Source organism: Bufo bufo, chromosome 5, assembly GCF_905171765.1.
Source record: "Bufo bufo chromosome 5, aBufBuf1.1, whole genome shotgun sequence".
NCBI lineage: Eukaryota > Metazoa > Chordata > Amphibia > Anura > Bufonidae > Bufo > Bufo bufo.
The window spans coordinates 140,606,636-140,633,779 of NC_053393.1; the positions used below are offsets into that span (position 1 = coordinate 140,606,636).

At 43.2% G+C, this 27,144-nt stretch overlaps 1 protein-coding gene and 1 non-coding gene across 3 annotated transcripts; one reads left to right on the forward strand and one right to left on the reverse strand.

Moving 5' to 3' along the window:
• Nucleotides 1-1,040: 1,040 nt before the first annotated feature.
• UBE2V2 (ubiquitin conjugating enzyme E2 V2) lies at nucleotides 1,041-26,424 on the reverse strand. 2 transcript variants are annotated; one of them, XM_040432071.1, is made up of 4 exons: nucleotides 26,230-26,424; nucleotides 20,915-21,060; nucleotides 17,330-17,455; nucleotides 1,041-1,908 (listed from the first exon to the last, which is right to left on the reverse strand). In XM_040432071.1, the coding sequence occupies exons 1-4, from the start codon at nucleotides 26,243-26,245 to the stop codon at nucleotides 1,765-1,767; spliced, it is 432 nt and encodes a 143-aa protein (XP_040288005.1). In that variant the 5' UTR covers nucleotides 26,246-26,424; the 3' UTR covers nucleotides 1,041-1,764. The 2 variants fall into 2 exon arrangements, with proteins under 2 accessions (XP_040288005.1, XP_040288004.1); XM_040432070.1 differs by lacking the exon at nucleotides 26,230-26,424 and having other exon boundaries at nucleotides 20,915-21,085.
• Nucleotides 26,425-26,515: 91 nt separating this feature from the next.
• TRNAA-AGC lies at nucleotides 26,516-26,588 on the forward strand. Its single transcript has one exon. It is a non-coding gene; the product is annotated as a tRNA-Ala (tRNA).
• The last annotated feature ends 556 nt before the right edge of the window (nucleotides 26,589-27,144 follow it).

Consider the following 27,144-nt stretch of genomic DNA (forward strand, 5'->3'; position numbering starts at 1 on the left):
CATTTCAATAATAATCTATACTTGGCCCCATAGGGAACATGGATAAGGGATGTAGCTGAATTTAGGAAACCAAATCCCATTCAAAATGATTCCTTCTGTATATAGAAGAGCTACCGGTTTACAAAAAATGCTACAGGACTAAAGCTGGTTGTAAATTGCTCAATTTGTGTGCCCAATCCAGTCTCTATGCTATAGAGAGATCCCTCCCTGTGTATAAAGCGGACAGGTAGACGTCTCGTCTGCTTACAGTAAGTGTTGGCTATCCAGTCGACTATGAACTGCTTTACACAATCACATTGCTTCAAGGCTGAAGATCTTCTGAGATACTATACATGTCTCAGAACATAACCATCTCGGAAGGAAACATTCCTGCGACAGCTAGATAAATATCAGGCGCTAACAAGGAAAAATGTATTTTATAAGTACATTCATGTTTACTGTGACACCTTAAACGAGAACCTTTCTTATGGTGAGATTTCTTGCATGACATTTAAAATTATTCTACTACTTTTATTGTAGTCCTGACCTGCATTCATAATTATGCAGGCTTCAGAGCTGAAATCTCTGAGAATCCTTTTCAGGCTTAATTTAGGTATAGATTTGCCTTTGTAATTAATTCTGGGATGCGCCGTGTATACACCAGGCAATATTATCTGCATTATAGGAACTCCACTGAGCTGTTATTCATAGTTTCCATTAAAGGGATTATCTCACTTCAGCGAATGACATTTATCATGTAGAGAAAGTTAAAACAAGGCAGTTACTAATGTATTGCGATTGTCCATATTGCCTCTTTTGCTGATTAATTAATTTTTTAAATCGCACTATACACTGCTCGTTTCCATGGTTACGACCACCCTGCAATCCAGCAGCAGTGGACGTGCTTGCACACTGTAGGAAAAGGTGAAGGCCAATGCGCACTCCAGTAGGCCTGGGCAGAGACCGATGCCTTTTTCCTACAGTGTGTAAGCACGGCCATCCCTGGAAACAAACAGTGTATAATGAGATGGAAAAATTATTCAAGCCAAAAAAAGGAGGCAATATGGACAATCACAATATATTAGTTAGTGTCTTGTATTAACTCTGTCTACATGATAAAAGCCATTTGCTGAAGTGAGACAACCCCTTTAATAACCAGCAGATTGCAACTCAGGATCAGATGCAATGCATAGTAATCATTTAGTAATATGTAGACTATATCTATGTACGACCCGAAAATTGTGTTTGTTGATAGAAACAACATAAAAAATTCTGCAAGATGGCCCTTAGCAACAGACTACATCTTGTTGAAGGCAATATGCAGTCTGTTACTAAGGTGCATCGGACACAAATGTAAATGTCACACAGCAAATCTCAGAACCCTATAATAAAGATGTAAGAAAAAAAATATATACTGCTGCTCTTTAAGGAAACAAAAATATCATGAATGTGTAAATCCTGAAGATCAAGCAACTCTAGATCAGAGAAAATACTTATTTGGAACCCCACTGCCCTGTTTATCTTATTTATTTCTCTATTGTGCAGGTGTATAGGGGTTTCACTGCAACACCCGTTGCATAATATGTCCATGACCAATGGGAGTCAAAACTAGGAGACATCCAAGACAACAATGAGAAGTCATGTGCAAATTGTGCCCAGTTTTTAGTTTTCAGGGCTTTCCCTCTCAGAGCTGGAGAGGCAGAGGCATGCAACAATACATATTGCAGGCCTTTTAGAAATTCGTGGAAGGGGCTGGGAGGAAGAATGGAAACATTCCCACATTATTTAATTGTAGGTTTGTCCTTCTGGAGGCTGTGGGAGCTTCATATTTTCTTTGGACATCATCATGCGTCTAAGTTCTTGAAGGACAACTTTAATGCTATATGAGTTTTGCCATTTAGCTAAAACAGGTATGCATCGTGAATCCACCTAAAGGAAAAGAAAAGAAAAGTGAAAAAACTTTAATTGGAATAAGTGTACCATCCAGTCAATACATCGTACCATCCTGTAGTGTACATGGGGCCAACACGCGCCAACCTTAGACCATAGCTTTAGCTCAAATACCTATGGTTCACATAGACTGCAGATCATAGTGATGTTTTTCAAGTGAATAGGATGAGCAGGAGTCTTCTCACTCAGTGTTCGGCTCTGGTCACAACTTTACTTTCTTTCATTAGTCCCATGCACCCAAAAGAGAGACCTTTTAGGATACGTTGGATTGGTATGTGTCGACATACCTATTTTTCACTGTACAGAAAAGGGTAGTTTGCTTCACTTTCCTATACGGTTACCAAAACAATACGCCTGATGGTTTATGTTAGATTTTTTTTTAACAATGGGAGTCAATGGGTGACATGACACTATGAGCCTATAGAGTGACAGACATTGCAGCCTTCTGTCAGAGGTATATATCAGGAAGTACTCCCAGCATGTACCAGGTGTGAACGGAGCCCTAGGTACCACAGGATGGGTAGGGTTCAGGTTGCATTAAAATGGCTATCAAGTGAAAAAATGAGCTTATTATTAGTTTCCTTTAAAAAGGCACATGGATAGCTATGGATAGCTTTTATATGGAAAAAGTGATGTGCATATGTTAGTGGTTAGCAGGGAAAAAATAGTTTTTGTCTGCAATTTATTACATTTCAGACCCTGTGATATTCCATTTACAACCTGCTCCTTATGTCAGACTTTTCTCATTAGTTGTGTCCGTCCCAGAAATAAAAGCTGGCTCTGTGCACAGGATGCTGCTGTGTTCCTGTGCAATGCGGGTTCTTTCTTTCCTATGTAGAGTATGTGTGAACTGCCTTTCTTGGTTTCTTTCACCTGCTGTCCACTCTATCTTTACGATCTCATTCAGGCAGCTATAATGTGGGCACACTTTAGCCACAAACCCCAGCCCGACTGCAGATCTAATGATTCATGCTACTGTAAGGCTAATTTCACATATGTGATTTCCTTTCCGGTTATAAGATCCGCCCTGGAAACTTAAAACCGGAGCAAAATGCTTCAGTTTGATTTAATACAACCGGCTGCATCCATTCCGTTCGGATGCGGTTGCATTGAAACTGGCTGAAAAAAAAGATCCGGCTTGTTCAATTTTGCAAACCATCAGAAATAGGGATAGTATTCTGATGGATTTTTGTTTCACAAGCACCAACAGCTAGGTGAAGGATTTACATATTGTCTGCAGAAGCAAAATGGTTTTAACGAAGACTGGAAAGCCGAAAGAGACTATTAGGAGTATGAACCATGCTTAACCCCTTAGTGACCACCCATAGGTGTTTTTTTTAAGGCAGCCACTAAGGGGCCTTGGGCTGGAGCGCCGCCTTTTTACGGCGGCACTTCAGCCCAAGCTAGCACTATAAAAAAGCGATAGGTAGCTGCGGGCAGTGTTCAGAGACCTTGACAAGCGGTCTCTGATCACCGAAAATGCCAGCAGCAGATCTGCCGGCAGTAAACTTTCTCCCTCCTCTCATGTAAGAGAGGAGTGAGAAAGTCTCCGGTGCGAGGATCGGGTCCCCCAGTTTCCCCATAGGGGAAAGCTGGGTCCCGACCCTCACCCCACCCCCCAGTACCTTAACACAGATGGAGGCGGCAGCCCAGCACATGTGCAGACTATATGCCAGCCGCCGCCGCCCTTACAGTAGTTCTCTCTCCTCAGGAGAGGAGAGTAATGAATTATGCCCCCAAACTTTTAATAAAGGGCAGGAGCCCCCCCCATAGAATAAGAAAAATGGCGCAGATATGCACACTGGCTACTGTGCTGAAGATCTGCCTTCGGCACAGTAACCATCAGGGACCATTACTATTGGTCCCTGATCATGTGGTCTCCATGCTAAACCTATCATGGAGATCACATCCATTATATTTACTAACACAGCCAGGACCTGGGCTTTGCTTCTCTCTCCCCTGTGAGTAGAGAGCGAGATCAGACTTCTGTCCTGGCCGTGCGATTTACTGTGGAAAAAAAGAAAAATCTATTTATAAACTGTCCGTCCGTAACTGGCGGGTAGTGGGCGTCTGTCACTAAGTGCCTGTTACAGTCGGATCACTATTGCAGATTGAGTAACGTTAAGGACCTATGATGTTTCAGTGTCTCAAAAGATAATACACTGTTTTTCGAAACGCACCCCGTGTTTAGGATACCAGTCACACCTCCGACATGTTTATTTACATAATCATAGCTCATAATGCTGTCAATATGGTCAAAATAGATGGAATTCTTTATCTTAATTCTCACTTGTCATACTGTTGCAATGATATGTTAACACTTTGGTTTTTGCATGTTTGCATTGAGCACCGCACGTTTTTTCACTTCACTTAGCACTGGTCTTTCATTGTGTTAGTTGTACGCACTTGGCTCACGATGGGCTATATAAAGAAGGTCGATATCCTTTGTCCAATATATTGTTTGTATGTATATACACTGTGTGAATATGATGATTTTTCTTATATATACACTGCTCAAAAAAATAAAGGGAACACTTAAACAACACAATGTAACTCCAAGTCAATCACAATTCTGTGAAATCAAACTGTCCACTTAGGAAGCAACACTGAGTGACAATCAATTTCACATGCTGTTGTGCAAATGGAATAGACAACAGGTGGAAATTATAGGCAATTAGCAAGACACCCCGAATAAAGGAGTGGTTCTGCAGGTGGTGATCACAGACCACTTCTCAGTTCCTATGCTTCCTGGCTGATGTTTTGGTCACTTTTGAATGCTGGCGGTGCTTTCACTCTAGTGGTAGCATGAGACGGAGTCTACAACCCACACAAGTGGCTCAGGTAGTGCAGCTTATCCAGGATGGCACATCAATGCGAGCTGTGGCAAGAAGGTTTGCCGTGTCTGTCAGCGTAGTGTCCAGAGCATGAAGGCGCTACCAGGAGACAGGCCAGTACATCAGAAGACGTGGAGGAGGCCGTAGGAGGGCAACAACCCAGCAGCAGGACCGCTACCTCCGCCTTTGTGCAAGGAGGAACAGGAGGAGCACTGCCAGAGCCCTGCAAAATGACCTCCAGCAGGCCACAAATGTGCATGTGTCTGCTCAAACGGTCAGAAACAGACTCCATGAGGGTGATATGAGGGCCCGACGTCCACAGGTGGGGGTTGTGCTTACAGCCCAACACCGTGCAGGAGGTTTGGCATTTGCCAGAGAACACCAAGATTGGCAAATTCGCCACTGGCGCCCTGTGCTCTTCACAGATGAAAGCAGGTTCACACTGAGCACATGTAACAGACGTGACAGAGTCTTGAGACGCCATGGAGAACGTTCTGCTGCCTGCAACATCCTCCAGCATGACCGGTTTGGCATTGGGTCAGTAATGGTGTGGGGTGGCATTTCTTTGGAGGGCCGCACAGCCCTCCATGTGCTCGCCAGAGGTAGCCTGACTGCCATTAGGTACCGAGATGAGATCCTCAGACCCCTTGTGAGACCATATGCTGGTGCTGTTGGCCCTAGGTTCCTCTTAATGCAAGACAATGCTAGATCTCATGTGGCTGGAGTGTGTCAGCAGTTCCTGCAAGACGAAGGCATTGATGCTATGGACTGACCCGCCCGTTCCCCAGACCTGAATCCAATTGAGCACATCTGGGACATCATGTCTCGCTCTATCCACCAACGTCACGTTGCACCACAGACTGTCCAGGAGTTGGCAGATGCTTTAGTCCAGGTCTGGGAGGAGTTCCCTCAGGAGACCGTCCGCCACCTCATCAGGAGCATGCACAGGCGTTGTAGGGAGGTCATACAGGCACGTGGAGGCCACACACACTACTGAGCCTCATTTTGACTTGTTTTAACCACCTCAGCCCCCAGTGCTTAAACACCCTGAAAGACCAGGCCACTTTTTACACTTCTGACCTACACTACTTTCACCGTTTATTGCTCGGTCATGCAACTTACCACCCAAATGAATTTTACCTCCTTTTCTTCTCACTAATAGAGCTTTCATTTGGTGGTATTTCATTGCTGCTGACATTTTTACTTTTTTTGTTATTAATCGAAATTTAACGATTTTTTTGCAAAAAAATGACATTTTTCACTTTCAGTTGTAAAATTTTGCAAAAAAAACGACATCCATATATAAATTTAGCTCTAAATTTATTGTTCTACATGTCTTTGATAAAAAAAAAATGTTTGGGTAAAAAAAAAATGCTTTGGGTAAAAGTTATAGCGTTTACAAACTATGGTACAAAAATGTGAATTTCCGCTTTTTGAAGCAGCTCTGACTTTCTGAGCACCTGTCATGTTTCCTGAGGTTCTACAATGCCCAGACAGTACAAACACCCCACAAATGACCCCATTTCGGAAAGTACACACCCTAAGGTATTCGCTGATGGGCATAGTGAGTTCATAGAACTTTTTATTTTTTGTCACAAGTTAGCGGAAAATGATGATTTTTTTTTTTGATTTTTTTTTCTTACAAAGTCTCATATTCCACTAACTTGTGACAAAAAATAAAAACTTCCATGAACTCACTATGCCCATCACGAAATACCTTGGGGTCTCTTCTTTCCAAAATGGGGTCACTTGTGGGGTAGTTATACTGCCCTGGCATTCTAGGGGCCCAAATGTGTGGTAAGGAGTTTGAAATCAAATTCTGTAAAAAATGACGAGTGAAATCCGAAAGGTGCTCTTTGGAATGTGGGCCCCTTTGCCCACCTAGGCTGCAAAAAAGTGTCACACATCTGGTATCTCCGTATTCAGTAGAAGTTGGGGAATGTGTTTTGGGGTGTCATTTTACATATACCCATGCTGGGTGAGATAAATATCTTGGTCAAATGCCAACTTTGTATAAAAAAAATGGGAAAAGTTGTCTTTTGCCAAGATATTTCTCTCACCCAGCATGGGTATATGTAAAAAGACACCCCAAAACACATTCCCCAACTTCTCCCGAGTACGGAGATACCAGATGTGTGACACTTTTTTGCAGCCTAGGTGGGCAAAGGGGCCCATATTCCAAAGAGCACCTTTCGGATTTCACTCGTCATTTTTTACAGAATTTGATTTCAAACTCCTTACCACACATTTGGGCCCCTAGAATGCCAGGGCAGTATAACTACCCCACAAGTGACCCCATTTTGGAAAGAAGAGACCCCAAGGTATTCGCTGATGGGCATAGTGAGTTCATGGAAGTTTTTATTTTTTGTCACAAGTTAGTGGAATATGAGACTTTGTATGAAAAAAAAAAAATAAAAAAAAATCATCATTTTCCACTAACTTGTGACAAAAAATAAAAAATTCTAGGAACTCGCCATGCCCCTCACGGAATACCTTGGGGTGTCTTCTTTCCAAAATGGGGTCACTTGTGGGGTAGTTATACTGCCCTGGCATTTTCCAGGGGCCCTAATGTGTGGTAAGTAGGTAAATGACCAGTGAAATCCGAAAGGTGCTCTTTGGAATATGGGCCCCTTTGCCCACCTAGGCTGCAAAAAAGTGTCACACATCTGGTATCTCCGTACTCGGGAGAAGTTGGGGAATGTGTTTTGGGGTGTCTTTTTACATATACCCATGCTGGGTGAGAGAAATATCTTGGCAAAAGACAACTTTTCCCATTTTTTTATACAAAGTTGGCATTTGACCAAGATATTTATCTCACCCAGCATGGGTATATGTAAAATGACACCCCAAAACACATTCCTCAACTTCTCCTGAATACAGAGATACCAGATGTGTGACACTTTTTTGCAGCCTAGATGCGCAAATGGGCCCAAATTCCATTTAGGAGGGCATTTTTAGACATTTGGATACCAGACTTCTTCTCACGCTTTGGGGCCCCTAGAATGCCAGGGCAGTATAAATACCCCACATGTGACCCCATTTTGGAAAGAAGACACCCCAAGGTATTCAATGAGGGCCATGGCGAGTTCATAGAAATTTTTTTTTTTTGGCACAAGTTAGCGGAAATTGATATTTTTTATTTTTTTCTCACAAAGTCTCCCGTTCCGCTAACTTGGGACAAAAATTTCAATCTTTCATGGACTCAATATGCCCCTCACGGAATACCTGGGGGTGTCTTCTTTCCGAAATGGGGTCACATGTGGGGTATTTATACTGCCCTGGCATTCTAGGGGCCCTAAAGCGTGAGAAGAAGTCTGGAATATAAATGTCTAAAAAATTTTACGCATTTGGATTCCGTGAGGGGTATGGTGAGTTCATGTGAGATTTAATTTTTTGTCACAAGTTAGTGGAATATGAGACTTTGTAAGAAAAAAAAATAATAATTCCGCTAACTTGGGCCAAAAAAATGTCTGAATGGAGCCTTACAGGGGGGTGATCAATGACAGGGGGGTTGATCAATGACAGGGGGTTGATCAATGACAGGGGGGTGATCAATGACAGGGGGGGTGATCAATGACAGGGGGGGTGATCAATGACAGGGGGGTAATCAATGACAGGGGGGTGATCAGGGAGTCTATATGGGGTGATCACCACAGTCATTGATCATGCCCCTGTAAGGCTTCATTCAGACGTCCGGATGCGTTTTGCGGATCCGATCCATCTATCAGTGGATCCGTAAAAATCATGCGGACGTCTGAATGGAGCTTTACAGGGGGGTAATCAATGACAGGGGGGTGATCAATGACAGGGGGGTGATCAGGGAGTCTATATGGGGTGATAACCACAGTCATTGATCATGCCCCTGTAAGGCTTCATTCAGACGTCCGGATGCGTTTTGCGGATCCGATCCATCTATCAGTGGATCCGTAAAAATCATGCGGACATCTGAATGGAGCTTTACAGGGGGGTGATCAGGGAGTCTATATGGGGTGATCACCACAGTCATTGATCATGCCCCTGTAAGGCTTCATTCAGACGTCCGGATGCGTTTTGCGGATCCGATCCATCTATCAGTGGATCCGTAAAAATCATGCGGACGTCTGAATGGAGCTTTACAGGGGGGTGATCAATGACAGGGGGGTGATCAATGACAGGGGGGTGATCAGGGAGTCTATATGGGGTGATAACCACAGTCATTGATCATGCCCCTGTAAGGCTTCATTCAGACGTCCGGATGCGTTTTGCGGATCCGATCCATCTATCAGTGGATCCGTAAAAATCATGCGGACATCTGAATGGAGCTTTACAGGGGGGTGATCAGGGAGTCTATATGGGGTGATCACCACAGTCATTGATCATGCCCCTGTAAGGCTTCATTCAGACGTCCGGATGCGTTTTGCGGATCCTATCCATCTATCAGTGGATCCGTAAAAATCATGCGGACGTCTGAATGGAGCTTTACAGGGGGGTAATCAATGACAGGGGGGTGATCAGGGAGTCTATATGGGGTGATCACCACAGTCATTGATCATGCCCCTGTAAGGCTTCATTCAGACGTCCGGATGCGTTTTGCGGATCCGATCCATCTATCAGTGGATCCGTAAAAATCATGCGGACATCTGAATGGAGCTTTACAGGGGGTTGATCAATGACAGGGGGGTAATCAATGACAGGGGGGTGATCAGGGAGTCTATATGGGGTGATCAGGGGTGATTAGGGGTGATCAGGGGCTAATAAGGGGTTAATAAGTGACGGGGGGGGGGTGTAGTGTAGTGTAGTGGTGCTTGGTGGGACTTTACTGAGCTACCTGTGTCCTCTGGTGGTCGATCCAAACAAATGGGACCACCAGAGGACCAGGTAGCAGGTATATTAGACGCTGTTATCAAAACAGCGTCTAATATACCTGTTAGGGGTTAAAAAAAACACATCTCCAGCCTGCCAGCGAACGATCGCCGCTGGCAGGCTGGAGATCAACTCTCTTACCTTCCGTTCCTGTGAGCGCGCGCGCCTGTGTGCGCGCGTTCACAGGAAATCTCGCGTCTCGCGAGATGACGCGTATATGCGTCCACTCGGAACGAATCAACCACCTCCAGGACGCGTCTGTGCGTACAGCGGTCCGGAGGTGGTTAAGGACATTACATCAAAGTTGGATCAGCCTGTAGTGTGTTTTTCCACTTTAATTTTGAGGGTGACTCCAAATCCAGACCTCCATGGGTTGAAAATTTGATTTCCATTTTTTTATTTTTGTATGATTTTGTTGTCAGCACATTCAACTATGTAAAGAACAAAGTATTTCAGAAGAATATTTAATTAATTCAGATCTAGGATGTGTTATTTTTGTGTTACCTTTATTTTTTTGAGCAGTGTATATATTATATATATATATATATATATATATATATATATCTTTTTTATATGCCTTACTTATACACTATATCTATGATATGCGTTTGATCAGCCTTAATATTCGCTTTTTGGTGTCCTCTGATAATGTTATGTGGATTAGGGGTTATGCAATATCTTCTCGTTCAGGACCTGGCTAGTCCAATCATGTGGGACGGGGTTTCCGCGGGCGGCCGGTGAGTATGCGCACGTCGCACATTTTATGCAGGGCATGCGCCGTCCGGCTGAGCGCCCGCGATTTCTCCATCCGCTGTTATTCTCATCACAGAATGGCCGAGTTTTCCTGGGCGATGCGATGAGGAGCACAGATTGATACTAGGTAGCTTTATGCAGCTATTAGAGTTATGAATTGGTGTATTTACATGTCGGGTGTAGGTTTACTCGATACCGGAAGTGACGCTAAGGCATTCCCTAGCAACCTACGTCATTTCCAGTATCCACTACAGGGTATTTGGCGGTTATTTACCTTATCACATGTGTTCAGCGTTTACTCAATTAAATGGGTTTATAAGGCCAAGGAGCACAGTCCGTGTCTATCCCCTGAGGAAGCGACAGCGAAATGCACGTTGGGGTCAGGACTATCTGGTCTGTATATACTGGGCAGCTACCTCTCCTATGTTTACCTCTGTTTTAATGCACTTTACCATGATTTATTGGGGTTTTATCCCCCTGGTACTCATTAGGAGTTACTGCATCTATTGTATAAACATGCTATCATAGTCTTTATTCATTCCTGTGTCTGTATTGCCACGTACATATATGTCTTTTATCAATATGTTGTTTTTGTAACAATAAAGATTTTCTATCTTATATTCTATGCGGCTGTGTTGAGTATTTATAGGGGTTTATGGTTCAAAATGATATAGTGCAGAGCAGGCATATAAATTTCTATGCATCTGAAAACTCTGAATCCGACACCGCTTCAGAGGCGGAAATATTTTCCGATAGCGGGGACTCTAGGTCCGCTTCCATCCCGAGACCCTATAGCCCTAGATAGAAGTCGCGACCTCATCTCATTCACCACCCAGCGTTCCCGTCCCTTCTACTACGTGGGTTCCTGCTTCATTATTTTCACCCCCGAAGTACCCCAATTTTTATCTACTCCCCAAATTAATGTGGACGTCACCAATTTTACCCCTTATGATTTTTTTCATTTATTTGTGGACAATAAAGTCCTGGAATTAATTGTGCAGCAAACTAATCTGTACGCCACACAGTCTGCTGTACAAAAGCCCACGTCTATTTATATAAGACAGAGGACCCCCACAAGTGTCCGTGAAATTACCCTGGACATGGGCATTGTAAAAAAGCCATCTGTCCAATCCTATTGGGCTGAGAGTACTGTCCACTCAACCCCTCGGTTTGCAGCAGTTATGTCCCGAAACCGCTATGAAGCCCTAATGCGGTTTATGCATTTTTCAAATAACTCGCAAGTCGCCCCCAGAACTGACCCAGCCTACGACCGCCTAAATAAATTGAAACCCCTTATTTCCCTCCTTAAGGATTTATTCTTAAAAGTGTGTACCCCTGATAAAAATCTATCCGTCGATTAATCCCTTTTTAGTTGTAAAGGCCACCTTTCCTTCCGTCGGTTTATTCCCTCCAAGCGTGCCAGACATGGGGTAAAATTATATAAGGTGTGCGAGAGCATCGGGAAAAATTGTGTGGGATCTATTGGCGACATTCCTACACAAAGGGTACCACGTGTACACTGATCATTTTTATACCAGCATACCCCTTTTTAAATTCCTCCATGCTGCAAACACAGGGGCTTGTGGGCCAGTCCGTAAAAATAGAGTGGGATACCCACAACCGCCGGTGTCCAAGCTTTTGGAGAGAGGAACATCCTTCCCCCTTGCAAGTGACCAGCTGCTTGCAGTAAAGTGGAAGGACAGGAAGGATGTCTACATGCTGACCACCGTGCATGCAGACACCACAGTGGCAGTTAGAGAGAGGGGGCTACTGCTGACAAATACAAACCGGTCTGTGTGACAGATTATAATAAATTTATGGGAGGGTTAGACCTCTCGGACCAGGCGCTTCAACCCTACCTGGTATAAAAAAGGTAATCTACCTCATTCAGATTGCTACCTATAATAGTTTTGTTTTATTTGAAAAAAAAAAGGCCCAAGGAACCCTCAACTTCCTTGAGTTCCAGGAGAAGGTGGTTGAGAGTCTCCTGTTTGAGTCCCCCGCACCTGGGCAAGCCTTTGAATCTGAGGATATTCGAAGGCTTTCAGAACGCCACTTCCCTCACCCGTCACTGCCAGCAAGACATATCCTCAGAAATGATGCGTAGCAAAGATGGAAGGAGGAGGGACACCCGATTTTACTGCCCCAGTTGCCCATCACAACCAGGCCTCTGCAATTACCCCTTTTTTGAGACATACCATACTGTGCTAATTATTAATTTTATTTAATACCAAAAAGGGTGGGTCTTTTCAGGATGTCAATTTATTCTCATTTTCTGTTTAGCTTGTGGGCTTTCCAGTGGGATCCTTTTGGGATGGGTTGTGGAGCTATTTTTTTTTTTCAGACATTGGAACACATTTTACCTTTTCTGATTTGTTTTCTTAATTTTCATTATTTCATTTTTTATCACTATGTCCTGCCACACAAAGCTGTTAATTCCATTCACATTACTGTATCATGATATTGGCATGATATTTTTTTATTTGGAGGATCTCTAATGATTAAGCTGTTCCTTACCAGTACACTAAGGGCTTTATTAAGAATTTTTCTTTTGTGCACCTCTTACACCCCAACAACACGTCTAGAAATCCTGACATCATTTTGGGAATTAGCGATCCATTACTGTTCCTACAGACGGTTCTGGACACTGTCCTTTTATATATTCTGTAGGTGACTGGTTGATTGTGTGCATAGTGGTTTCTACCTTGCCGGGCAGGGGCCTATTATGGTGCTCCGCGTCACTTAGCACGTTCATCTCTCATATAGGGATTGATGGGGCTAAAGAGACGTTGTACAAGCAGTCACTGTCCTTCAATGCCAGCTTGTCATTACAGCCCTATCGGTGTTCTTGTATCTTGTGAACAAACTGGAATTTGCAATATAGTTGGAGACATTTTGCTCCGTTTTCTTGGACATGTTGCTTTTCAGTACAGTTCAGTTTTTTTTATATGTCAGACCAGAACGCTGCTCACAACAGCATCAGAACGACAGAAATGCGGGACAACTGTTTTGTTGGCAAGACATAGTCATATGTACAGGCAAATGCCTTTTTAGAAATCTGCCTCCCTTATAAGTGCACAGCTTCACTTCTCATCTGTATGCGCCACAAAGATAAGAATGTGGTTGATATCTAGGGTTACCCATCTAAAAATATTTTATTAACAATAAAACCATATATACTCATTATTTTATCCTATAATAATTTTGCACTCCGCATGCTCACTACACCACTAGATGCATGCTTTAAGGGATCTCGTTTTTAAAATGGGGTCATTTATAAGGGTTTTCTATCATTTTGCAGCTCAACGCCATTACATGTGTGCTATGGGGCCTGCACCATTTTCAGTTTATTATCTGAAAGGCCCCAGGTGCTCCTTAGACATAAGATTAGGGTCACAATGGGGATATTTCAGGAGAAATGGGGTGATACATTTTGGCGTGTACTTCTTCATTTTCATGTGCTTTGTAGAAAAAAAAAAAATGTCTTTAAATTGACACTTGTGTAAAAAATGAAAAAATATATATTTTTTCACCTTCCTAGCATTAATTTCTTTAAAAAATCAGGGGGTCTAAAAACTCATTACACCCATAGATGAATACGTTAAGGGGTCTTGTTTTCAAAATGGGGTCATATTTGGAGTGATTTTTTTTATTCCGACGCTTAAAAGCCTCTGCAAACTTAGTTTGTTGCAGGAAAAAATATGTACTTCAAAAATTTCTGTCATGAGAAATAACGTCATGTAGCTGACTGACATTAGCGATGTGCTAATGTCAGCAGTAGATAACAGTGTGCTGCCTGCCGCCGTTCTCCTAAAATAAAGACTTTTAAAATATGCTAAGGAGCCTCTAGGTGCTATTAGGGTGTTGTGTCAGCACCTAGAGACTCAGTCTATGCACCCTTTGGCACGCCCATGTACAGTTGATTGACTTTCGAGTTCTCTTTAGTGTCCCGTAAATCCCGCACCTGCGCCGTCCCGTTTAGTATTCAACGCAGGCACAGTGAGTGAAGGACGAGCTCCTGCTGCCGGCTTCACTCACTGCGCCAATACTAAAAGGGACGGCTCATGCGCAGTGAGTGAAGGACACGCTCCTGCTGCCGGCTTCCTTCCTTCGGCGCAGGCGCAGTGAGGAAGCCGGCAGCAGAAGCGCGTCCTTCACTCACTGCGCCGAATACTAAACGGGACGGCGCGGGATTTACAGGACACTGAGGAGAACTCGAATGTCAATCAACTGGACCTGGGCGTGCCAAAGGGTGCGTAGACCGAGCCTCTAGGTGCTAAAGCAACGCCCCAGTAGCACCAAGAGGCTCATTAGCATATTTTAAAAGTCTTAATACTAAGAGAACGGCGGCAGGCAGGGAGTTATAAAACATACTGTTATCTACTGCTGACATTAGCACATCGCTAATGTCAGTCAGCTATATAACGTTATTTCTCATGATAGAAACCCTTTAAAGTCTCTTAAAAAAAAATTTAAATTAAAAAGTAAAAGTTTTTTGTCATTGCAGCCAAAATGATGTAAAGATGTGGAAATATATTTCTGATGAAAATATTGAATAGTATTTATGTATGTATGTGAAATATTGCAGTTGAAAAAAGGAAAATATGCCAATTTTTACAAATTGTAATAGATTTTTAAGTTTTTAAGATACACATATTTTATCGGTAAAATGTTACCACCTAAGTAAAGAACAATATGTGACGACAAAACAAATGTCAGAATTACTTTGATGTGCAAGACCTTTACGAAGTTATTCTCTGCTAAAAGTGACACATGACAGATTTCCAAAATCTGGCTTGGTCATTAAGGCCCAAACAGGCTTGGTCACTAAGGGGTTAAAGGGATTGTTTCATTAAGAATTTTCCCGTAAGTGTCTGAGTTTGAATGAAGCAGCAGACAGGCATGCACGTCAGTCACTCCACTTACCTCTATGGAATTCCCAGAGATAGCAGAGTACAAGTGCTTGGCTATTTCTGGCAGCCCCATAGAGCTGAATGGGCCAGCAGTGCGCATGTGGGACTGTCACTCCATTCAAACAGGGGAGAACAGGCCCTAGCTGATCAGACACTTATCCCTTATCCCCTCTATCATGATTGACATCTGTAGCATCCAACTTAGAGACCAATACAGTTGCCTATTAAAACAGAAGGGAGGGATTGTGAAGCAGCTCACTTTGAGCCTAGCACACTTCAGAGTAATGCTCCGCCTCCTTTGCACTTAAGGAGCAGAATCTGGTAGAATAAAACTTTATATTTACGCTACTCATATGAGAAAAGCTCCACAAAAGGTATGTTTGTTCATAGACCCTAACTAGTGCTTTCAAAAGTTTAGCATGGTCAAAATTGCCGACAGACTATCTTTAATTTTGCATTTAAGAATCAAACAAACAAAATAAATTTCAATGCAAAGGTGTCCGACACCCAGGACCCCTGCCGATCAGCTGTTTAAGGCTACTTTCACACTTGCGTTCAGAACGGATCCGTCTGCATTATAGCTTAGAAAAAATTCTAAGTGTGAAAGTAGTTCAGACGGATCCGTCCAGACTTTACATTGAAAGTCAATGGGGGACGGATCCGTTTGAAAATTGAGCCATATTGTGTCATCTTCAAACGGATCTGTCCCCATTGACTTACATTGTAAGTCTGGACGGATCCGTTTGCCTCCGCACGGCCAGGCGGACACCCGAACGCTGCAAGCAGCGTTCGGGTGTCCGCTTGCTGAGCGGAGGCTGAACGCTGCCAGACTGATGCATTCTGAGCGGATCCGCATCCCCTCAGAATGCATTAGGGCAGTACGGATGCGTTCGGGGCTGCTTGTGAGACCCTTCAAACGGAGCTCACAAGCGGAGCCCCGAACGCTACTGTGAAAGTAGCCTAAGAAGGTGCCAGAGCTCTGGTCAACGGTGCCTCCTCTCATCAGTCTCATGGCTCACAGCTGCTATACAATGCACGGCGCTGTGCTTGGTAAGCTGCGAGATGGCCATGGCGCCCACAGAAGCATCAGTGCCTTCTCAAATAGCGGATCAGCAGAGGTCCTAGGTGTCGGACCCCCGCTGATCAGATACTGATGACCTATCCAGAGAATGGTAGAAATAAGAAAGGTTACGGCAGCATGGCCGGTATATCCTTTATTGAAGCCATGAGTATTTGTTTGCTACTTGTACACACTCATGGCTTCAATAAAGGATATACCGGAAATGCTGCCGTAACCTTTATTCTTTCTACTGTTCTGTGGACTGCTACGGATCTGTGGTCCTGTTGTGGCTGATGCATTCCGGGATTGGTCAGTGAGGTCCGTTGATGCTGCTCTACCTCTTCGCTTTTATACTATCCAGAGAATGGGTCATCAGTTAAAAAAGAGTTGGTAAACCCCTTTAATCTCTTGAACGTTCTGATTTTAACATTTTAGTTGTATTATGTCACTGAAGTTTGAATAAATGTATGCTTTATTGTTTTTTCCACAATTTTTAGATTTGTCAAGAATTTTTTCAAGTGGCATACACAACTGTATTTAAAATTCTCACAATCTTTACAACAATAAGAAAAGTATTAAATAATTATTTTTTAAACTGAAATCTCAAAGACATTTTGTCACTCTTAGATGGGTTTTCCGAGATTTTAATACTGAAGACCCATCCTCTGCATAGGTCATCAGTATCTGATTGGTGGGGGTCTAACAGCCGGGACCCCCGCCGATCAGCTGTTTTAGAAGGCAGCGGCGCTCACAGCTTTTCCTAGGTCTGTGACGACACATTCATCAGTCACGTGGCCAAGCGCAATACCAAGAAGTACAGCCACTATACAATGTACGGCTGTGCTTGATAAGCTAGAGAAGGCCGCGGCGCTCACAGGAGCCCTGGTGCCTTCTCAAACAGCTGATCGGTGGGGGTCCCAGGTGTCAGAGGATAGGTCATCAGTATTACAATCTCGGAAAGCCCTTTTAAATTTTAAGCCAAGATTATGCGTACTCACCATGCCATTGGAACTATTTATACCATTCATGTTTATTTTTGTTTCAAATCTAACTGTCGGAGGGGCTTCGGGATATTTAGGTCCACACTCTATTTTCAAGCTGTATATTCTATTTTCATAATTGGTCTAAAAAATGGACACAATATGAATACACATATGATATTAGTACATCACCACACATGCAAACTGATCAACAGGGCATGACAATAAGTATGCCGTCATATAACACTGGCATAATAACCTACCGAAACATAGTAAGTACTGTTGGAAAAAATACATTTATCCATCAACTTCAAGCAAAGTTCAAGTGGGGATATGAATTAAGAAAAGGGGACTGAGAAGCCAGAATTATACCCATTTTCATAAGCATTAATGTTATTTAAAAGGGATTTTACCATCACATACAATGGGGGCATATCGCTAGGATATGCCCCCATTGTCTGATAGGTGCGGGTCCCACATCTGGGACTCGCACCTACAACGAGAGCGGAGCAGGAAAATGAAAGGAGGGCGCACTGCGCATGCGCAGCCGCCCTCCATTCATTTCTATGGGGCCACCGAAAATAGCCAAGCCCTGGCTCCATTCTGCCCCATAGAAATGAATGGGAGCAGGGGCCAGTGGACTGTGTAACTTTTCTAACTTCTAGGAGGGTGAGCCATATGGCTAGATACACCCACCTCTTGAATCTACTTCATTTTATCTCATTTTTATGCACATCTGACCCTATTCTGGCACACTTGTTTGTGTCTGCCATTGCCAATTCATTTATGTCTTCTATTATTATTTTTTTATAACTTTAATAAAGATATATTTTGGAATACTATACTGTAGATTTGTGTATACAGCGTGCATGGGTTTTCCCATATAGGTTTTATATATTATCATTTTTCTGTACATTTTTGTTTTGTTTCTGTGAGTAGTGGTGCATCAACAAATATACTACATTCCGAATCTGAACCCGGGATTTGTGACGAATACTAACGAATCCAAGTTTTGATTCATAATGAAGTATATTTGTGCATGCATCGCTACTCACAGTAATGGAGCAGGCGCAAGATTAAGGTGTTCTCACGAGACTGGAGGCCATCTTAATTTAACCACATCGGAAACAATACATTTTAACAGCGCATTAACGACAGTCCCTCGGCCACAGTAAAGATAATATGATGAAAAAATTGGGTTTGTCCATATGGGGACGAACCGCTTTTCTCATCACTAGCGTAGGGTAATGGAAAAATACTATTCCACTATTGTTTTTTGCACTAAGTATATGACATTCACCGTGCAACATAATTAGGAAGTTACTTTTATTGTATGGGTCAGCATGATGATGGAGACACGAAATATGTATAGTTTTATTTATTTTCTGCTACGTTTGCAAATTATAGCACTGCTCATGCAAAAACAATCGTTTTTTATGTTGTCACATTCCAAGAGTCATACTTATTCATTTTTCTGCCGCTGTAGCCACATACAGGCTTGTTTTTTGCAGGACAAGTTGTCGTACCAATGAAACTACTTTGTGGTACATGGGACTTTCTGACTAATATTTATTTTTAAGAAACAATTCCTTTATCTTTTGCGTTTTGTATATTTTTACATTGTTCATGGGACGGTGTAAGTAACATTATATCTTTATTATATGGGTTGTGGTGAACACAATGCAATACCATGTATGTGGGGCGGTTACATCTTTTACATGGGAAAATAGTTTTATTTATTTATTTATTTGTGTTTATAAATAAACTTTTTACTCTCACCAGGGGACATGGCTTTTATAATGCATTAGTATACCAATATGATATGGCCTATCACTGTACCAGGAAACAGAATCTCAGAAAATAGGGTGCCATCACAAAACAAAAATTTGAAAAAGTTTTTCCCCCCATCAATATACACTCAAAGTGAAATCACAATTTTAGAGGTTTTTGCTAATTTATTAAAAAAGAAAATACAAAAATCTCTTAAGTATTCAGACCCTTTGCTATGACACTTGAAATTTAGCTCTGGGGGCCTCCCATGTATCTTGATCATCTTTGAGATGTTTCCACACCTTGACTGGAGTCCTGTGGTAAAATCAGTTGATTGGACATGAAAGCCCATCTAGAGTTTGCGAAATAGAACCTAAAGGACTCTCAGACTATGCGAAACAAGATTTTCTGGTCTTATGAAACCAAGATTTATATTTTTGGTGTCAGTTCTAAGCGTCATGTCTGGAGGAAACCAAAACAGCTCATCATCTGTCCAATACCATCTCTACAGTGAAGCATGGTGGTGGCAGCATCATGTCCTCTGGGTGTTTTTCAGCGAGACTGATCAGGGTTGAGGGAAGGCTAAATGGAGCAAAGTACAGAATACCCTAAATAAAAACCGGATCCAGAGTGCTTTGGAACTCAGACCTCAGACAGACAATGACCCTAAACACACAGCCAAGACAACACAGGGGTGGCTTAGACAAAGCCCTGACTTGAGCCCAATCAACATCTGAAAATGGCTGTCCATGGACAGTCCCCATCCAACCTAACAAAACTTGATAGGATCTGCAAAGAATGGCAGAAAATCCACAAATCCATGTGCGCAAACCTTGTGACATCATACCCAAGAAGACTGGAGGCTGTAATTGCTGACAAAGGTGCTTCAACTAAGTCCCAAGTAAAGGGTCTGAATACTTATGTCAATGTAACGTTTTCATTTTTCCTTTATCAATAAATTTGCAAAGATCTGAAGTATTCGGTTCTCACTTTGTCATTATAGGGTACTAAGTGCAGACTGATGGGGGAAAAAAAACAGATTTTTATTTTTTTATTTTAGGACATGGCTACAACATAAAATACAGTCCTGATCAAAAGTTTAAGACCACTTGAAAAAATGCCAAAAAAATCATATTTAGCATGGCTGGATCTTAACAAGGTTCCAAGTACAGTACACAATGCCCGCAGGACAAGGGACTTCTTCCAGGAGAATAACATCACTCTTTTGGCCCATCCTGCAGGTTCCCCTGATCTAAATCCAATTGAGAACCTTTGTCGATGGATGGCAAGGGAAGTTTAAAAAAAATGGACAACAGTTCCAGACAGTAGATGGCCTTCGTGCGGCCATCTTCACCACTTGGAGAAATGTTCCCACTCACCTCATGGAAACGCTTGCATCAAGCATGCCGAAACAAATTTTTGAAGTAATAAACAATAACGGCGGAGCTACTCATTACTGAGTTCATGTTTGGAAGTTAGATTTCTGTTTTGGGGGGGGGGGTTTAGTTTTTTTTTGGAGGTGTGGTCCTAAACTTTTGATCAGCTGAAAAACAGCCTGTTTCAGTTTATTCGTTTTCATTAAATTGAATGCTCAAAAAATGTTTTGTCTCACTCCCATTTCTTCTTGTTGCATGTTGAAGCTCTACTTGGAACCTTGTTAAGATCCAGCCATGCTAAATATGATTTTTTGCCATTTTTCAAGTGGTCTTAAACTTTTGATCAGGACTGTATGAAAGGGTCTGAATACTTTCTGAATGCATTGTATGTCCCCAAGTTTGCCTTCCCCTGTGAAACCTTGTAGCCTTTTGATACATAGGATTGCTGCTGACTCACCCGTGGAGGCCCAATTATCATTCCAGTCCATCTAGCAAGAGTCATATCTTCATCATTTTCAAGGCCCCAACTAACCGTACCATCTCCAACTCCTTTTTGCCCTTCTTCAAGTTCTTCCAGTAATTGGAAATTACGAGGAACTGTAACTGGTAGTGAAAAAGATGATGACATTAGGTATCATGCAAAATATTTTCTACATACAGTGGTAAATTATTTTTGCAAAAAAAAAAAAAAAAAAAGTTACACAGGGTTTTCTATTTGCAAAATTAGGGTTTCATTAACCCAAAATATAAAAAAAAAAAAAAAAAAAAACTTTCAATATACTTCCCTTTCCAATTACACCCTCTCAGTGACAACTGCTGCTTATGGTTCTGAAAGTGGAACGATGATATGACGTCTGCACCAATTTCTATAAACGAATATTCACTATGGTGCGAACTGATTGGCCGTTTGATGTGACCCCGCAAAAAGCTGTGGCAAGGCATGGGAGCAGAACAGGGTAGGTGGAATATTAGAAGACTTGTTGATTTTACATTTTGGGTCAAAAAAGGGGTTTACTGACTTCAAACCCAATTTTAATTAGGCCTCAGAAAGCGATTAATGTAAAGTAAGGAATCTACTGGGGAGTTATGGAAGCAGAGAGGCTTGTTCTGATATATGGTTTTCCTGGTTCCCATTCACTATAATTAGTTATAGAAACAACCGGCCTGCTTGGCTTGTTTCTGTAAGCCCAACCACCTGGGGGCAGCGCTTAGTCCCATCTTTCACATCTCCGGCAAGTCTGATCCGGAGGGCTGTTCCGGAAGAAATGTTGGCCAGACAAAAAACGTTCCATGCCGTAGTATTTGCCTGGACGAAAGCCGGCATTTATGCCGGAAAGTGGACGGATGAGCACCAGATCCCATTATAGTCAATGGGGATAAGGCAGTGAACTGTAGAATCTGGCATTAATATGTCAGATCTGGCGAACTCTGAAAGGCTGCTCTCTGCCGGAACAGCCTGCTGGATATTTTCACCGGAGATGTGAAAGTAACCTGAGGAACAGAAAAATTGGACACCCTGGCAACCAGTGCCCAGTTCTGTACTGGCGAGCGGTTGTGAATGGGATTTGGACGGCCTTGCCACAATCACCTGTTGTCATGCCCGTTTGTGGGAGGGAGACACCACACCGGACGAAGAAGGAGAGGGAACAAGGAACAAGACCTAAAAGCTAGGGAAGAAAGAAGGACACCTCCTGGTCAAATCCCTAGTCACAGTCCTGACTGGTTATCAGTATGAACAGACCCCAAAGGTAGGTGAGCTCATACGAAGGAGTACCTAGAGTCCTAACTCACCCTATAAGACCCTGGCGATAGTGACAGGACTGAGACTACCTGTTCCTCCAGAAAGGAAGGACGAACAGGAGTCTCCCTCAGGCCTACAACAAAGGGCAGGGGAAAAACCCACACAGATAAACCAAAACAAAATGCAAAAAAGGGAAAGGAAACACTTCACTTTCCAAAAGCTATGGCAGCAACAGGAACTCAGCCGAGAACCAAACACCAGCAGACCACAGATACCACTGAAGCTATAAATCGCACAGCATTGTGGGAGAAGCAACTACAAATAAGGAAAGTTAAATAACCACAATAGCAACACCTGGAGGTTAGAGGTGTGGCCAGTATCAGAAACAACGTCCACTGATCCACAAGGAAACCTGTCAGATCAAACCATGTGTTGCCAGTCTCACAGATCTCCTGCCACTCAGGGGACGTCCATATGTCTCAGTACGTCCATGACACTTGTGTCTTCAGTAGGGAGTAAAACATCTTTGTCAGCAAACTATGATTTAAATCAAGCCTTACTGACTATTGATTTAAATCATTTTGATTTAAATCAAATCCACCCTGGTCAGCAGCTCATATTCCGAGAACAAAATCAATCGGACATGTTGAAATCCAACAGCCTGATCAGAAGAGGCAGACATACATCTTATGCGTATGGCCAGCTTTAGGGCTCTTTCACACCTGCGTTCTTGTCTTCCGGCATAGAGTTCCGTCGTCGGGGCTCTATGCCGGAAGAATCCTGATCAGGATTATCCCAATGCCTTCTGAATGGAGTGAAATCCGTTCAGGATGCATCAGGATGTCTTCAGTTCCGGAACGGAACGTTTTTTGGCCGGAGAAAATACCGCAGCATGCTGCGCTTTTTGCTCCGGCCAAAAATCCGGAACACTTGCCGCAAGGCCGGATCCGGAATTAATGCCCATTGAAAGGCATTGATCCGGATCCGGCCTTAAGCTAAACGTCGTTTCGGCGCATTACCGGATCCGACATTTAGCTTTTTCAGAATGGTTACCATGGCTGCCGGGACGCTAAAGTCCTGGCAGCCATGGTAAAGTGTAGTGGGGAGCGAGGGAGCAGCGTACTTACCGTCCGTGCGGATCCCCGGGCGCTCCAGAGTGACGTCAGGGCGCCCCAAGCGCATGGATCATGTGATCGCATTGGACACGTCATCCATGCGCATGGGGCGCTCTGACGTCATTCTGGAGCGCCCGGGGAGCCGCACGGACTGTAAGTATACCGCTCCCCGCTCCTACTATGGCAACCAGGACTTTAATAGCGTCCTGGCTGCCATAGTAACACTGAAAGCATTTTGAAGACGGTTCCGTCTTCAAATGCTTTCAGTACACTTGCGTTTTTCCGGATCCGGAGTGTAATTCCGGCAAGTGGAGTGCACGCCGGATCCGGACAACGCAAGTGTGAAAGAGGCCTTAGAGGGGTTTTCAGATTTATTTATTTTTTTTATTTGCCACCCAGAGAAAAGTACCTGTGGAGAAATCCACTGACTTGCTCCATGGTTCTCTTCACCGGACTACAGCGGGGTCATATGTGCCGCTGCAACCAATGACCCAGCAGTGACATGCCGCCGGGGGTCCTGTTACCGCTGCAGCAGTGCACATGACCCTGAGTGGTGGGAACTATGTTAACACGGTTTCTCCACAGGTACTGCTGCCTAGGTGGCAAATAAAATAAAAAACCTGGAAACCCTTTTTATAGTTGGTTGAAATTGCTGTTATTAAATATGTCCAGGCGCTGAACACCGGCTCAGAACGGCGCAAAACAATAAAATAACAGATACTTACCTCACCGTTCTCCCACCATTCCCATTCCGCGTTAGGCCGAGTTCACATCAGTCTTTTTTCCTGTATTTCTGTTCTAATATGACAAGTATTAGTTGTGCGCAGTTTGTGTCAGTCCGGACGGGTTGCACTTATCCTGCCTGCTGAGCTCTTTTTTCCACTAAAAATAACTGAAAACTGACGAAACACACACAAACTGAGCGCGAGTAATGCTCAAAATAACCCCCCAAAAAAATCACGATTAGGGCTCATGCACACGGCCGTTGGTCGGCCCGTTCCATGCATTGGGGTCCACAATCTGTGGTCCCGAATGCACAGGCAACATCCGCGTGGATTCCGCAGACGGATCCAGACCTCTTCAACTTGAATGGGTCTGTGATCCGTCCGCACCGCAAAAAAATAGAGAGGCACGGAGAGAAACCCCACGTAGTGCTTCTGTGCCTCCGTTCGCACTGCACTTTCCGGATTGTGGACCCAATCAAGTGAATGGGTCAGCATCAGTGATGTGGGTTGCACACGTGTGCATGAACCCTTAAAATAAGAAGGGGTTTTTTTCTCTTCCTTTCATGGAACAGAAAAATGGAAGACACAACAGTGATGTCCCTTACCGGCAACCTACAGGGGACGCGGGCAGCATCGGAACAGAACAGGGAGTATCCCTTATTTTATTGTTTTACGCAAATTTGAGATGATTTTCAAAAAATTCACCTGTGAACACTTCACTTACGCCAATCATACACTGCGCATGTGCCTACCTTACAGCGCACGCACATGTCTACCATACAACGTGCGCATACGTCTACCTTACGGCGAGCGCACACACCTCTGCAACAAAATGTTCCACTTCCTCATGAAACTTCCTGCAGTGGTCACAAAGGTCAGCTCACAGCGGACACGGGGCAGTGCGGGGCTCACATACACCGCACATATGTACCGTACACAGCAGACACGGGGCAGTGCGGGGCTCACATACACCGCACATATGTACCGTACACAGCAGACACGGGGCAGTGCGGGGCTCACATACACCGCACATATATACAGGTATGTACTGTACACCATACATATGTACTGTACACCGCACATATATACATGTACTGTACACTACACATATATATATACACACATGTACTGTACACTACACAAATATACAGGTATGTACTGTACACAGCTGACACAGGGCAGTGCAGGGCTCACATACCCCGCACATATATACAGGTATGTACTGTACACCACACACACATACATACAGGTATGTACTGTACACCACACACACACACATATACATATACACAGGTATGTACTGTACACCACACACACATACATACAGGTATGTACTGTACACCACACACACACACATATACATATACACAGGTATGTACTGTACACCACACACACACATATACATATATACAGGTATGTACTGTACACCACACACACACACATATACATATATACAGGTATGTACTGTACACCACACACACACACATATACATATATACAGGTATGTACTGTACACCACACACATATATATATATATATATATATATATATATACACACACACAGGTATGTACTGTACACCACACACACATATACAGGTATGTACTGTACACCACACACACATATATACACACAGGTATGTACTGTACACCACATCATATATATACACATGTATGTACTGTACACCACACACACACACACACATACATATATACAGGTATGTACTGTACACCACATCATATATATACATGTATGTACTGTACACAGCTGACACAGGGCAGTGCAGGGCTCACATACCCCGCACATATATACAGGTATGTACTGTACACCACACACATACATATATACAGGTATGTACTGTACACCACACACACACATACATATATACAGGTATGTACTGTACACCACACACATACATACATATATACAGGTATGTACTGTACACCACACACACATATACATATATACAGGTATGTACTGTACACCACACACACATATACATATATACAGGTATGTACTGTACACAGGTGACAGCGGACATGGCGGGGTACTGGAATGAATGATGGAACCTCCGGCGAGGAGACGACACCCGGAGCAGAGGAGACCGGACAGCCCATAACACACGGCGGTGACCAATATTGGAAGTTCTCCAGCATGTGTGACCATTCCCCAGTCTTTACTCCACCACCAACCTGCGCTCACCGCCATCTTCTCGGCCTCCGAGCACCGGAGCCCACGCAGCTGATGTCAGCACGCTCAACGCCCTCTACCGGGAGGCGTCATTTCCGTCACGAGACGAAAGTGAAAGAGCGCTCCCGACGCGTACATTAGCCAGCAGCAGCGGTAACCGGCGGCAGGCAGCTTGCTCGGTATTAGAGGTGGTCGCAATTATATGTATGGCGAGTGCTTGTGTGATATATGACCGCATGGGGCAGTGTGGAGATAGAAGGGAGTATGGAAGACGTTGTGTACAGAGCTGGGGAATTAGCTCAAATGGTAGAGCGCTCGCTTAGCATGCGAGAGGTAGCGGGATCGATGCCCGCATTCTCCAATGTTTTAATTTAATTTTATTCTTTTAATTTTATTCTATATACCAGTCACTGTGTACCCGGTTCAGAGGAGCAGGCTGATTTTAATCATAAGGACAAGACCCAGTTTGACTTGCGTTAGATTTGCGGTTGCAACTTTCTTATTTGTTGCTGCATTTTTTTGTAGGAGAAATTCAGGTTTTTCATATATTACTATTCCACTAATATTTTATGCCTAATTTATGCAAGGAGGTTTAAAATGTCTAAGTTTATAAATCTAAAGAATTTAATTTAAAAAGTTTGCTTTTTTAGAATTAGGTATTTTTCTTGCAGTAATATTAAACTTTTTGTTTGCATTTGTCATTGCCTTCTGTAACTTTTTATATATTGCATGTCAAATTACAATAGGGTCTTACCTAGTTGCACGAGAGCATTTTTTGGGAAGGTGGGGTATTTTTTGTGATTTTATTATTATTTTGATTTTTTTTGAAGGTGTTCAAGAATTTAATACTGATGACCACATAATACTGATGTGATTGGTGGGGGTCCCCGCCGATCAGCTGTTTGAGGAGACCGCAG